This window comes from Mirounga leonina, unplaced genomic scaffold, assembly GCF_011800145.1.
Source record: "Mirounga leonina isolate KUSES-001 unplaced genomic scaffold, KU_Mleo_1.0 Mir_127, whole genome shotgun sequence".
Lineage (NCBI taxonomy): Eukaryota > Metazoa > Chordata > Mammalia > Carnivora > Phocidae > Mirounga > Mirounga leonina.
In genome coordinates this window covers 72661103-72676883 of record NW_023270316.1, presented here as the reverse complement: position 1 = coordinate 72676883, position 15781 = coordinate 72661103, and the positions used below count along the sequence as shown (strand labels likewise).

Genomic DNA, 15781 nt, shown 5'->3' with positions numbered 1-15781 from the left:
ATAAAACAAAATAAATTAGTTCTTCAGTTGCACTAGCTGCATTTCAAGAGTTCGAAAGCCACATGTGGCTTCTGGCTAATATATCTCATAATCTCAGAAAGTTCTGTTAGATGGTGCTGCTCTAGAGCGTGATAGGTAACTCTCTGAAAGCTGTCATAAATAGACCTCAGACGCAATCCAGTTACAGACTCTGTGGCCAAAACATCCATCCCAGAAAGCATGTTCATCAAGGTCCCTTTGCTTCTACTCCAATATCTTCAGACTCTCAAGAAATCCTTGAGTATAGGCTTGAAATGTATTTGAGTTAGGAGAAACCCACTGTGGAGTACTGTCACCAGAAAAGGACTTTTCCCTAAGATACATCTCACATTGGGGAATTCCAGAGGGTAGACACCATAATTCTTATTCTAAGTTATTCTAGAGAACAGATGCTAGGCCATCTCTTGACATTTTTCCTGTTCTGTTCTAGAAGCAGTTGGAGACTGACTTTCAGTAAAGTGGACATAAGTAGAGCCTTAGTTTTCAGCTGTTCCTTCCGATTTTTCTGTGTAGCCTTGGATGATTCAGTTTCTTTTTGGACTAGCCCTGGATATGGAATGGAGGGTTAGAGGATGGGGCTGCCCACCTGTGCTTTGTAACACTGGTGTAAATGTTCTGCTCGTGACAGCACTGGAAGCCAGTGGTTGCCCAGTGTTCCTATTAATAATCAGATGATTGTTGTTCCCAAATGGAAATATTTGTTTCATATATTTTCACAGCAGTGATTCCTAGCCTTAATTTGCAACATCTAGGTGTTTCAAATAATCTCAAGTAGTAATCTCCAAATTTTCTTTTTAAAAAACTGAGAGTAAAGGATATAAATGTAACAAACTAGCCATATGTTAATAATTATCGAAACCGGGTGATGGGTAAATGGACCTTCATTAACTGTTCTACTTTTATAAATGTTTGAAATTTTCCTTAATAAAAAGTAAATTAAAAAGCCATACTTTCATACTAACCAATAACAACTTTATAGAGCAACAAATCATGTATCAGGCACTTTCGAACTGATGTGAATGAATTTATTTTCCCAATAACCCTGTAAATTAGCTCCATTTTAGAGATGACAAAACTGAGGCATGGAGAGGTAAAGTAACTTGCCGAAGTCACAAAGCTTGTAATAATACTTCAAGTAGTTAGATATAAATATGTCCGTAATTACAGATAAATAGCTAAGATATAGATTATCCACAGGAGTATTTTATTCAACAAAAGAATGCCTATTCTGTGCCAGATGCTGCAGGTACTTTGAACAAGATGAACAAAACCCCCAACTTCTGGAGCTTCCACCCTAATGGGGAGGAGGTAACAAACGTAATCAAATAAGATGTTTGCAGGTAGTCCTATAAAGAAGCTAAGATAGAATTATAAGCAGAGAGTGCAAGAGGGGGAGGGTACTTTAATGAGAATGGTTAGGAAATGGCTCACCTGTCAAGATAGGCAGTAACAAACAGGTCATGGTCATCTTTGTATTCTAGCAGGTAGCCTTTCAAAATGTATTTTTCTGCCTCAGTTATAATGGTAGAAGAAACTGAATTTGTCTCTTCTGATATATGTTGTACATGAAGATTTCTCAGAAATAAATAATATACCATGACAACTGGTAAATGAAGTTGCAGAGCAGAGGGCAGCTTCCTAAAAAGTTGAGCCTTGTTTGATTTACCAAAATTCAAGACCCAGTTTTAGTTTCAAAAATTATTTTGAAGAGCAATGGAAAAATCTCTTCACCTACAACCACCCCCTATTTCACCACTCCAAAAAGGTTTGTAATAATCTTTTCATGTCCCACTATTGTAAGGAAGGATTTGAGAATGGAAATGATTAAGTGTAACCCTACTCAACTTTCCTTTCTCATTTTCATAATAGCAAAAATGTAGAGAAAGAGACATGTTTCTTCTCTTGGCTCTTAAAATTTTCCAGAGAAATCATTAAGCCTTGAAAGTGAACTTGACTTGCATGAAAAAATGTTTTCAAATTTATGTACACTAATATGATGGCAGCAGCGATAGCTATGTGCTTGTGGGTTTATGTTGTTTTTTAAATTACACATTTGGCATTCAAGTGATGCTTCTTTATTTTCACCAGGTATTTGTTGACTGACCAAAACAGGATGCGAAGTGTAAATGACATCATGCCCATGATTGGTGCTCGATTTTATACTCAATTGGATGCTGCTCAAATGAGAAATGATGTCATAGAGGAAGACCTTGCAAAGGTAAAGAGTCTAGTTAAAAAGAGATATACACACTTGGCACCTATATGTGTAGGGAGATATAAAACATAGTAATGTCTGCGCTAAATATAGTACATAATTGGCTAAGACCATTTGCAGATATATTTGTCCAAACTTAATGTTCAGTATTTTAATTTTTTCTATCCTTTGGGCATTTGTTTTGTTTTTTTTGTTGTTGTTGTTCATGATTTTGCTACAGTCAGTTGACACAGTCTTGACTTTTTTTTTTTCATGTAAGTTACTTTAACCATTCTTAAAAATGGCCAGCTGCATGATCTTCTTGAGTATTACTGTTGAATGAAATGGAAATATTATATTCAAAACTATAACCAAAAGTTGGGGATACTAGGATTTATTGTTTAAAGGTAATATTGGTGTAGGACACCAGTTTTGTAAAATTTTGCTTTTATATTTAGTTAGCTGGAATATTAATACTCTCTTTCTTTTCAAAATGTTTTATAGGAGGTTCAAAATGGAAGACTGTTTAGGCTTCTAGCAAAATTGGGAACAATCAATGAGAGGCCGGAGTAAGGATTTACAGTATTTTACAATATATTTTCAATCAAGGGCGCTAAGAGGAATGAGTATTCCTTATTCTTACTGGTTTTATTTGGAAAAAGAGAAAAATTCTCATGTGAAGCCATTAGGATGCTGTTTTTCAACTATAGCTTAGACCTGGTTGTTCTTAAGGATTCCACACACACATACACATACAGAAAAGATACTGCTAGAAATCTCTATTGTGGTTTGTACACGAGGGAACATTTTATGACTATCAGTACGGCCTCTACCCCGTCTCCTTTTTGAAGCCTGGTCAGTTCAGTTTACCGTAGTCAGATTAGAGACTTCAGACAGGTCTAATTGTTGCATGCCCCTTATCTTCTATTAAAGGGCATTATTTATAGCAGTCATATCAGTGACCCCACCACTTTACATTGTTTGTCATTTAGTTCTGCCTCGTTTGTAAGTTAAAATTACCATATGTTCAAGAAAGAAGTAGAGTTGTTGTCTGTACTAAGTAGTAGCTGTTAAAGACAGGTGGAGCGATACTATAGCTGTTGTCACTGTTTAAGAAGTTACGTTTCAGGAATGTTACCTCTGTTAATAGAAATAGATGATAGATAAATACTGCTTGAGGGAGTTTTTTTGACCGCAAAATTCATGTTCACTTCCCTTTCTTCAAAGTTAAAAAGAAAAACTCAATTAGTATTTTCTGTGATAATATTTCTAAAAGAAGAGATGACATTAGGGGAGAAAAAAAAAAGCCCAAACTTTTAGCTGTTTCTTTTGGCATTCATTTATTTAAAAATTAATATGCTTGCAGTACTATTTTTTGATTTTTTTCCTGCCAGTATTTAACTCAGCTGATGACTTTGTCCTGTGGAAGATGAGACTTTATCTTTCACACCCCTTCCCTTAACCAAACACAAACACACACACACACCCCCAAGTATTCACATGTTACCACTTAGCCCATAATTTCGAGTTAAATCTTTATTCAGTGTTGACATTACTGTAACAGGGTAAATGTTGTTCCTCGTTGCACCACTTTGTAAAACATGACTATATTTTCTTTCTTTTGTATTTTGTTTTTTGATTTTTGTTTTCCTGGGGTTAATAATTGTCTTATATAGAAAATGAAAAAAATATTGACCACCAGTTTATTCCAGACTCGCTGCCAGAGTTATGAAACACCTTTCCATATGGTCAAAAATAGGTCAGCTATCAGTTCCTTTTTTTTTCTCCCTCTTAGAGAAATTGCCCCTGGAGCCTCTGTCCTTCTGTTCCTATCTGGGCTGGTTGCACTTTAAGCCTGCTCACACTCACACTTTAGAACTGGAGCTTCCCTTCGCTATTATCCTGGGAATTCTCTTTGTCTCTCCCTTTGTGTTGGATACCCTGTTTCTTGCTTTTTTTCCCTTGGTTTATTCTTCTGATTTATTGGAACACATGCTCCTGTAGCTTCCTGAGAAAGGTGAGTTTTTTGAGTCTTTGTAAGTCTGAAAATATATTTATTCATTTTTTATACTTTATTGATGGTATGATTGGGTATAAAATTCTAGATAGTCTTCAGAAAATTCTTTTTATTAATTAAATCTTTTGAATAAATTAATATGAACCAGTTTTTTTTTTAAAGTAGAAAAGGGTTTCCAATGAAAAAAAATCTTTCATACTTGTAACATCCCCAGTCTCTCCACTTTCTCCCATTAATCTTTATTTTATATTCTTCCTGAGTTACAATGATATATTATCTCCCTCCTCCCCCTTTTAATGTATACAAATTGTAAACCACGCACAGTGTTCTATATATTGCTTTTTCCTCCTAACTATATTTTGGAAATCTTTTGGTTTAGGTATGTTTGGCGTATACCAAACACTATTCTCAGTAGTTTACAAATATGCCCTCACCTTACTCCTCATAACAACCCTGTGGTGCAGGTACCATTAGTATTCCACTTAACAGAGATATTTGGGCATAAAGAAGTTGAATACTGGGCGCCTGGGTGGCTCAGTTGGTTAAGCGTCTGCCTTCAGCTCAGGTCATGATCCCGGAGTCCTGGGATCGAGTCCCATGTCGGGCTCCCTGCTCAGTGGGGAGTCTGCTTTTCCCTCTCCCTCTGCCTCTCTCCCCTGCTCCTGCTCTCTCTCACTCTCTCTCAAATAAATAAATAAATAAATAAAATCTTTAAAAAAAAGAAGAGGTTAAATACCTTTTCCAGGGTTACATCATTAGTGAGTATATGAGCCGGAATTCAAATGCAGACAGTATGGTTCCATAGTCCATGCTGTTAACCGTAATGCTCTGCTTCCATAATTTATGTAGCTATGTAATAGTCCATTCTGTGGATACACTATAATTTATTTCTCCAGTTCCTTATCAGTAGACATTTGAGTTGTTTTCAGTGTTTTGCTAGTATAAACAGTGCTGCAGGGACTGACTTATGCATAATTAATTTTATGTGTGCATAAATATAGGCCCAGTTATGATTGTTAGATCTGTGGATGTGTGACTATAAACCCTTACAGAAGGGTTTCCCAGTGTACGATGCATGAGAGTCTTTCACCAACAATACTCTTCCAGCTTGTGGATTTTTGTCAACCTGTTAGATGAGAAATTGAATCTCAGTGCAGTTTTATTTTATATTAACTCTTATGTGCATGTTTCCTATCATTTTTATGTTTTTGATTAATTTCTGTTCCTTTTTATGTCCATACCCTTGGCTCATTTTTGTTTTCAGTTGAATTATCTGTCTTTTTGATGTATAGGAGCTAGAGAGCTTTATCCTTTGTGACCGTTTTCTCTTTAGTTTGTCATTTTTCTTTTGACTCTGCTTAATTTTTTCCATGCAGACATTTTTATATATAGTCTAATTGATCAAACTTCTTTTATGCTTTTGGATTTTGAATCATAGTTAGGAAGGCCTTTTCTACTTCCACGATTTTAAAGGAATTATCTCAGGGTTTCTTCTAGAGTACTTATGGTTTTATTTTTTTCATATTAAATTTTTATATGTGTGGAATTTATATAGGGTGTGAGGTACGTATTCAACTCCTCCACCCTTTCCCCTCGGAAGACTACCCAGTGGCCCAAAAGCTATGTGTTGAATAGTCTAGCTTTTCTGCACTGGTTTAAGGCAGCACTTCTTTCACATTAGTATTTTAATGACTAACATTTTAAAATCTAGTAGGTGCTAGTTCTTATCTCCATTTAATTGCCTGTTTTTTATTGTTTTCCTAAAACTGCTTAATTTTTTGTATAAATTCTAGAATCAGCTTTTTTATTTAAAAAAATCAGTAAACTTGATGGTATTTTTATTGAGAAGATTAACATGTTTATTAATAAATTTAAGGAGCATTTGTGTTTATAGATGTTGAGTTTCTTAACCAAGATAATGGTCTGTCATCATACTTGTTGACACCTACTTTCACTGTTCTTAAGTGCTGAAGTTGTTCCTTATGTTGTTGTAGCACACTAAGTTTACTAGATATTTTTTCTTGTTGCTATTGTAACTGCGAATCCCCCCCCCCAATTTTTTCTTCTTAGATTGCTTATTATCCGTGCACATAAAAATTACTGATTCCTGTAAATTTTGTACCCTGATATCTTAGTGTTTGGATAGTTTTTCACTAGATTTTCTTGGGTTTCCCAGATACATAGTCCTATCTCCAAATAATTGTAGTTACATTTCCTCCTTCCTAATTTCTATACTTTTAATTTCCCTGGAGTGTTTGTGTTGGCTGGTATCTCTGTTACATAGTTAAGTAATAGTAATGATAATTGCTGTCAAAATTTGAAGCATTGCTCCATTGTCTTTTAACTTCGGGATTCAAAGCCATTTTCTTTTCAAACCCTTTCCCTTCCCCTGTGCTTTTAGAGTCTATCAGTGATGTTCAGAAATTCACAGTGATTTGCCTTGGTGTGGGTTTTTTTTGATTCATTCTGATGAATTAACAGGTGGGCAGACCCTTTTAATCTTGGAAACTGATGTCCTTCAGTTCTGAGAAGTTGTCTTCGTTGTTTCTTTGATAATTTCACACTTTGGATTTCCCGTTGCTCAGATGTTAGACCATGGCAGTTGATTTTCTAATATTCTCTTCTGTTTTCTGTATTGTATCTTTTTGTTCTACTTTCTAGGTAATTATCTCAATTTATGTCGTCTAAAAATAAAGGTTTTTTTTTAATCTGTTTTGAATTTTTAAGTTTCTGCTGTCATATTTTTAATTTTCAAGAACTTTCTGTTCTCTAAATGTTTGTCTTACAGCATCTAATTCTTGTTTCTCTGAGACTCTCAATTATAGATTTTTGGTTAGGTTTTGTTTTGTTCTAAGTTCTGTTCTGTTCCCTGCAGTATCTCATAGGAAATGAGTTTGTTTTGTTTTGTTTTGTTTCCTTCTCCAAAGGATTTCTGATCCTTGGCTATGCATTCATATTAAAAATGACCTTTTTCAGGGTACCTGGCTGGCTCAGTTGGAAGAGCGTGTGACTCTTGATCTTGGGGTTGTAAGTTTGATCCCTACATTGGGTATGGAGATTACTAAAAAATAAATGAATGAACTTCTTTAAAAATGACCTTTTTCATCTAAAAAGCTAATGGGAAGGTCCTTGCGGGGTCAGGGATTGTAGAATGTGTGGTAAAGTAGTGTGATATTGTTATATATAATTTTTGTTTGTTTTTGGTAGATTTCTTAAGTGTTAGAATTGCTCTTGGGCAAGTCCATATCCAGAAAAAAAAGTCTTCAACCTTTTGTCCGTAGTATAAACCCATAGTCGAGCTTTGGGTAGCCAAAGTAGCAAGAAAGTGTTGGTTAAATAGTCTTAGCTACTATCTCTTGCTATTCCTGGCATCCTGAAGGCAGGAGCTTCTTTGTTCACCCTGTCTAGAAAGATTTCTGGTACCCTTTCTGGCAAATTTCTGCAAAGCGGAAGTGGAGGTGGGAATGAGAGAGAGGTTGTCTATTTGTTATTTATAGAGCTTTTCATCAGTTCTGCTATTTCCAGCTTTAGTCCATACCTGCACTTCCAGTAGTACCAATGATTTCCCTTCTGGGCCTAACTGGTATGGCTTGCTTTTGTGGCTTCCCCCTTTTTTTGTTTGCCTTTTGTAGCATTAGAGTTCAGTTTTTTCAAGTCAGCTGATCATATCACTTACCTGTTTTTCACTTTCCAGTTTTTTCTTCTGTTGTTGCTTCTGGTCACTTTGTTCTTGCATGTTTATTATACTCCTTTTTAGACATTTATTGTCAATTTGGTGGAATTTGGAAAGGAAACAGAGATAAATGGGTGTGTTTAATTAGCATTTTAATTGAAAGTCCCTGGAGTGATCTTTGCGAAACTCATATGATTGTGTTTCAACCATGTGGTAGGCTTTCCATCTTGTTCTTAGAAGACAGACCTGTTTGTTTTTTCCCCAGACCTCGTTTTTTAACTAAGACTGCATAATCTGATCTCTCCCTTCTTATCTTTGCTTCAGATCTACCTCATTTTTTTTTTTTTCCTTTTAGTTTTCTCCTCCCCTCTCTTGCCTTCTCTCCCTCTTTGTCCTTGTATTTTCTCTTCCCCCTCCTTGCTCTTACTCTGTCTCTCCTTTGGCCTCTTTCTTTTCCAACCCCCAGCACCATCCAGCCACTGACCTTTGCTAAGTTTCTGAAGTGCTGCATGCTCTGTTCCTTGCAAATAGTGATGCCTCTGGCTAGGGCGTACTTCCTCCCGGGAAGCTTCCCTTCCCTTCCCAGATGAATTCATGTTTCTGTTGTGTACCAGTACCTGTTTTCTTAATGGCATTATCTCAATATGCAACTTTCTTTGGTTATTTGAACGTCCGTTTTCCTCACTAGACCATAAGTTCCAGAGGTCACTGGAAAGTGACAGTGATCGTTTTGACCAGATGATCGCTGTCACTGTTCTCTAGTTCTTCACAGCACACTCTCACATCCGCTCATGATGGTAGAAAACCAAAATCTACCATTTTTGTTTCTTTAAACATTTCTCTGTTTTATGCTTACCAGTAAAGTTGAGCACATATCTGATCATACCTCTCTACTCTGTATCCTAAAGGTGAGAAGAGGAAAAGAATCTCTTTCAACCTGTTTCTAAAGATCTTTAAAGACATTTTCTTTTTCCTCCATTTTATCTAATGGTAGGAGCTTAAATATGAAAGTGATTATAAAATAGGAGTGTATAAGGGATGATTGCCTTTGAGAATTAGAAACTGGTATTCATATACTTTCATGTTGTGTGAAATTATTTTTAAAAATTTAGTGATCTGCACATAAAAATATAACTTTTATAGAAGTTTCCTTCTATAGGAAGATTAGGAGGAGGATTAAAAAAATAAATCACACACACACACCCCCTACTTACTTACCAGAGAAAACAATAAAAAAACAACAACTAGTGTGGAGCCTGAAGCATCAACATGGCTATGTGATATATAGCGTGAGTTATTGAGGTAAAATATTACCTTTCCCTAGGTTTCAGAAGGATCCTACCTGGTCGGAGACTGGAGACCGTTATCTTTTGAAACTCTTTAGGGATCATCTTTTCCATCAGGTGACAGAAGCAGGTGCTCCTTGGATTGACCTCAGTCATATCATTTCTTGTCTTAACAAGGTAATTTGTATCTGGATTTTTAAGATTGCAATGCCATCTATAGTTTGCAGAGTTGCATCTTCTACAAAGACTGAGACTTAGATGTAGATGTATTTTGCTCCAGCCTAGAAGATATTTTGTTAATAATTATCAGGTATATCTACTTAATAGCAATTTCTAGACTAGGAAGGTTGTTTAACATCTACATGAATAATTATAGAATATTTCATTGTGGATCTTTTCACTGTGATAAAATGTCACAAAAGCAATGGGTGGGAAAAACAAAAATAATTTTATATTTAAATCTTTTTTAAAAGTTGAATTCTTTTAAGTCATCGTGAGTCTTGTCCTACATGTTATCTGTTCATTTACTGTGAACTGTGGGCATAGTAATCCAGTGTTAGAATAGTAAAAGCACAGTAGGCCCAGTGCTCTAAATGGAGAATTAGGTGAGTAGGTGAACTTCCGTAGATGGAGATAATATCAGTTCATTTGAGAGGTGAACTTTGTGTTTTTGAAAGGGGTAGGAGAGAGACAGTTTACAAAGGAAGGAAGGAGTGCATTTTCCTTATGAATTACTTGGAATCACAGAGTGTAGAATGGGTCTCCAGAAGTAAATCCTAGTCTTTGTATAGGTTTATATCTAAATCTCAGGGATCGACAGACTGTGGCCTGACAGCCTGTTTTTGTAGAGCCCACAACCTGAGAATAGTATTGACATTTTTAGGAGATTGTAAAACAAAAAACAAAAGCAAAATTAAGAAAAGAATGTGTGACAGAGACTGCATGGCCCTGAGATTTAAGGCATTTACTATCTGGCCATCTTTATGAAAACCATTTGCTGACCCCTGGAAAAAAATGCCCCTAAATTACAAGTACTAGAGGAAAAGCTACCATGGCATAGGATGTAGAGCTGGTAATGCACAGTGTGCTAACTCCTCAGGGAAAACCTGGTTTTTGTTTTTAGGCTCTGCTCTGCCTTGCTTGAACTTCCTTAAAACTCCTTAAAAACAGTATTGTCAATAATCTACATTAAGACAGAACAAGCTGTTGTTGCACCATTGAACTAATCCAGTGTGACTTATGTGTTTATTTGCTCTTTTCCTTAAGGGGAAGACATTTTTCTTGAAAGTAATGAGTGGAGAACAATTCTACTGGATTTTAGAAAATAGTATACATAGTATCGAAGCGCCGGTAATTACAAATACATAGCACTGATGTAAACACTGGCAGGCCGAGCCTGTGAAATTAAGCCATGGACAGATAACCTTAAGCGAAGATTTTTTAAGAATATTAGGATAATTGACAACTTGAAGAAAATTCTATTTCATTTCATAAAATAGCTAGTAGTAAATAAAATTTATCCCAAATCTGAAAGTATGGTAATTTTCTAAGTCTGGAAAGAGTGTAATAAATTAAAAGGGATGGATGGCTATCTTGATGATACAAAAATTAAGATCTTATATAGCATATTTTGGTGGAAATTATGACACATTAACTGGTAAAATGATTTGAAAGTTTGAGCCTTCAGAATTAGTAAATTTTAAACATTTTAATGAATGAATTAATGAAAAAGGAAAGAAAAATGTACATCGAGAACTAACCAAAAAAAGTGAAAACCTTAACAAGGTAAGTTACTCAATGGACTAAGGATTAGTGTATATGCTTTCTAAAGACCTCATTAAAATATTACTACCAAATCTTGACTGATGAGTGGGTGAAGATCATAAACTGGCATTCATACAGTGGAAATAACACAAGTAAATGTAGGAAAACATTTGGTAACATTCATCAGAAAAGGTAAATAAAAATAGCAAGGCATGCACTTGACATGGAGTTGCTTGTAAATTGGTACAACTCATAAATCAGTGGTTCTGATACCCTTTGGAAAACAGTTTAGCTATATGTATTAAGCTATAAAATTATTTGTACTTTTTGATTCAGTATTTATATTTTTAAGTATTTCTCCTAAGGAAGTAATTCAGCAGAAGAAAAAAAATTAAGTAGATGAATATGATCATTGCTCTATAATTTGTGATACAAAAAAGCCAGAAGATCCTGGGTCTCCTGGCTGGCTTAGTCGGTATAGCGTGGGACTCTTGATCTCGGGGGTCGTGAGTTTAAGCCCCATGTTGGGTGTAGAACTTACTTAAAAAAAAAAAAAGGAAGATATTGGAATAATGACATGATGGAATATAATGCAAACAAGTATTAAGCATGAAAGATAGGTGGAAACATCCAAGTTGAAAAGTGTGCATACTGATTAGTGATGTAAAATGCTTATGTATATCTAGAAGGGAATATGACAGAAAATTTTAAAATATTACTCATTGTTGCAAAAGTTGTGCTAAAATAGATAAAGTGGATTGTCCTCTGCCTGGTATGAACTTCCCATTTTGTGTCTCTGTTTCAGTTAGATGCTGGTGTGCCAGAAAAAATAAGCCTCATTTCCAGAGACGAGAAGAGTGTACTTGTGGTGACTTACAGTGACTTAAAGCGCTGCTTCGAAAACACTTTCCAAGAACTGATTGCAGCTGCAAATGGTCAGTTGTAGTATTTGCTGAAAAAGCACGCAGGACATGGCTGAGGACCTTAACCGATAGCAAATTGCACTACAGCTGAACTGTTCTCATCCTCTCATTTCACATTTGGGAAACAAACAGGAGATGAGCAAAGCTGCTTGCACTTCAGTCAGGTACACTGTTACTTGAAAGGAAGAATGTTTCACCTATCCTAGAGCTGTGGCTGCCATTGGGGCCATTATCTGTGAAGAATTTATTTTAGATTAAGGAGCACCGTTAGGTGAATGGTGTTCCCGCTTTTGTTTTTTTCCACTTGTATATGCACTAATTTTAATTTTTTAAAGACTTTTTTCTGATCTTTGAACTTTTGCCACATTGTATACTTATTAAGGGAAACTATTTGCAAGGACATTTTTGGGGAACAATGCTGGGCAGCATTTTTGTCACTGAGGGTTGCAGAATTTGCTCTTTTGGGGATCGGTTGCCCTGAATAACCTAATGGACCAGGTAAATAATTTCACAGAAGTACAGTATAGTGTATAATTCTTGTAAGAGTATTGTATGCAAGCTCTGTATGCCACCCACACTGTTAGTTCAAATGGAGATTTTTGTTTGTTTTGTTTTGTTTTGTTTTTAAGAACACACAAAGAGAGATCAGTGAATTGTTGGATATGAGTTCCCCCATCAGTAGATGTAATAAATCCTTTCTGAGTGAGGATTGGATAAACAGGAACTTAAGGAGCACATAGAGCTCTTTGCTCCAAATTCAACCAGAGTCTTTTTTTTAAAAAGGTGTTTCCCTGCTTATCAGATATATTTACATTTATGCAATTTTTTTAATAGAAAAATTCTGATAAAGGCCTGAAGTTCAGGAGTATATTGCTTTAGATTCTTTCCAGTTCGCTTTTTTGTATAAAGTTCTGTTCTTTGAACCACAGCTTTATTATGGTACTTTACACTGGATACAGACACAGAGACACTGTTCAGAGGATGAACTAAACACAGCAGTGGTCTGGCATCAAGAGCTTTCTGAAGTTTTACAGCCTGAATCTGGAGGGATAACAATCTGCTGTGCCTTTGCAGTCACTGCTTAGCCCAAAGTAATAGTACTTTTGATAATAACTTCACTATGTGGGATATTCCTGAATAAGTCAATCTCAAAAGTTTGGAATTTTCCTCCTCTTAACTTTCTTAATATTTGGACATGCAGTTGTCGCCAAACTTGGGTATTCATGGAATTTCTAGTTAATGAAATACCTATACTTTGATACTGAAGACTGCCAAATACATAGGAATTTTCTTTCACAAAAAAACAGTAATGAAGACTCTGTCTCCTTTCCCAGCACTGAATGTTTTACTAGCACTGGGTGCTCACCATGCAACTATGAAGAAAATGTGGAAACTCAAAAGGTCAGGAAAGACTTCCAAGCACTTGCAACTGATGTTACGGTCTTCAATTTTAATAATTATACATATTTGTAGTTTTCAGAGAAGTTTTTAATATTTCTCTGTCCACTTTTTATAAGCTTTAAAATGATTTTCTCTGCCTTGAGATTTGCATCAAGAAAAAAACACCTCTTCTCACCTGAAAGCATTGAAGACTAAAGACACGCTTTACACATTTTAACAAGTGTGTTTGAGTCCACGTTTGGTAGCATCAGTTGTTGAGTTAAAAAGAAAATCAATTATTGCATTTGATCTGGATGGATTTTAAAGGAACATAATGTTCAGTATTCAAAGGATAATTAACATTTGCCACCATAATGTTCTTTTTTATGTAAAAGGAACAAGAACTTGGAGACGTTAACATGCAAAAGTCTTTTATCATTAGCTCATGTATTTGAGGAAGAGCAGCTGTCTTTTTATATGTTTTTTGACAAATCATATTGTAATTCTTTTGTACAAAAAAGAACTACTTGTATTCTAGAAGAAATATGAAATGCTTAATTTATAAGCGGGCTGGAGATTTTTTCCAATATTGTTTTCTTTGAAAATGAAAGGGGATCATCTATTTTAGTTTTGGGGTCTGGGAACTTTTTGAAAATTTAATTTGTGGACCAATGTTTTGTGAAAGCTAAGGAAGGGCAGGGGTAAAATAGGGCTTGAATTTCTCATCCTGTATAGACCAGCAAACTTCCCTCTGCAAGGCAGGTTCAAATCACAAACCCAAGAATGTTTGCATCCTAAGTGCTAGTTTGCTTCAGCCCCTAGTAACCTCAGGACTTGGTTTGAATATAAAGGTAGACAGCTGATATGTTTTCATGAGTAAATATTGTCGCCAGAAAACAGTTGGTGTCAGGTAATACGTATTTTTTTTAAGCCTTGTTTTATATTTATTTTTCATTTAGTTTTTATTGGGAATGGTTTTCAGTAGAACTCTTAGTTCTGCTTAGGTGTTTTTTGGGGGAGCCCTCTTTTCCATAGTGTAATTCCATTTAAGAGGTTGTCTAAAAAGTTAGTCTTTTTAAGTCATAGGAAGATTTTAATATCTGAGAGTAGTCAAATTAAGGATATAAACTTCCCATACCTTCTGTCATGACAGATCAAAGCACAGAAAGGACAACCCTTGAAATCATGTAACGGTCATTTCAATTTTTTGTACCTATTTTAAATTCTGTTAGTGTATTTACTTCATTGTAAATATTTTTGAGGGTACCTTTGTATTTTGCTTTTGACCTTGGTTCTGTGGTTTGGATGTCAGCAACTTCCCTAAAAGCACCAGTATGTTAAGTTCTGATGTTTATGATCCCAATATGGGTTATTCATCTTTAATCCTGTTTTCAGTCTCTATGTGTACAGCCGTATTTTTAATAAAGAATTACAGAGAAGTTTGTTGTTTTTTTGGTACCAGTTTATTTAACAAGATGATGTTTGCCTTATCGGGATTTCAAAGACTGAATACTTCCTGTGTGTTTGGAGGAATTGTTGGTGGCATGTTTATTCATTAATTTACCAGATATCTGTGAAATGCCTACTTGGATCTATTCTAGGTACTAAAAATGCAGATATGAGTACTTGTTATTTATAAAGTGCATAGTTATACTCACACATTTCTATATAATACATGGCTTTTACAGTGTAGTTTAGGAAGGAAGACTTACTTATGTGAAAGGATAGGGAATGATATATGCCTAGCCTTTGATTCAGTACTTCAGTAATTTACTATATAGGTGAAGAGTGCCCCTCCCCGCAAGTCTTCCAGAAACATTATTCAGAATATAAGAACAGAGTTTAAAAATGGCAAAAATGTTAACATTTGTTGAATCTGAGTACCTAGTGTTTATTTCCTGTACATTTGAAAAGTTGAAAAAAAATACAGAATTGAGAGTGATAAGGGACTTGAGACCTAGGTGAAGGGTAACTAGTAAAAGAGGAAGGAGGGATTATTTTCAGCTGAAGGAACTGGTGAGTTGCTTTTAGAAATTCAGAGGAGAGAGTAAGTGTAGAAGGATCTTGTGGGAAAAAAAAAAATCCATGAATTTGATGGCAGATCAAGATGACCATTGTAGATTCGTGGGGAAGACTAGTCCACCTAGAATAGAGGGTGTTTTGGGGGTTTTAAATCTTTTAGATTTAAATTTCATAAGAGAAAACACTAAAAATACTGTTCAAGCTAGGCCAGTGTGACATCTCATACACTCTGGTGAATGGACATACACAACGGCTTTATTACTTTCTTCTTTGCTCTGAATGGTCAAAGACAGGCGTTTTCCCTCCACCTTCAGCAATTGCACAATGAGAGGTGTATCTGTAAAATATCCTTCTGTATAAGTGTGGGGGAAGGGGTGCGGTGAAGAAAGATTTATTTATTTTACAAAAGACTTCTTTATTTTTAGAGAGAAAAAGAAAGAGCATGAATGGGAGGGGCATAGAGAGGGAGAGAGAATCCCAAGC

The 15781-nt window shown here is 35.5% G+C and overlaps 1 protein-coding gene across 8 annotated transcripts in view; it reads left to right on the top strand.

The window, feature by feature from the left end:
• Positions 1-14715, top strand: part of PAN3 (poly(A) specific ribonuclease subunit PAN3) — a 130312-nt gene extending 115597 nt beyond the window's left edge. For 4 of the 8 annotated variants that reach the window (XM_035003629.1, XM_035003627.1, XM_035003631.1 and 1 more), the window contains 4 exons: positions 2128-2257; positions 2738-2802; positions 9248-9386; positions 11779-14715. In XM_035003629.1, coding sequence (XP_034859520.1) covers positions 2128-2257; positions 2738-2802; positions 9248-9386; positions 11779-11919 — 475 coding nt within the window. In that variant the 3' untranslated portion in view covers positions 11920-14715. Of the gene's footprint in view, positions 1-2127; positions 2258-2737; positions 2803-9247; positions 9387-11778 lie in introns of those variants that run through there. The other 4 variants (XM_035003634.1, XM_035003632.1, XM_035003630.1 and 1 more) reach the window with 2 other exon arrangements.
• Positions 14716-15781: the final 1066 nt, after the last annotated feature.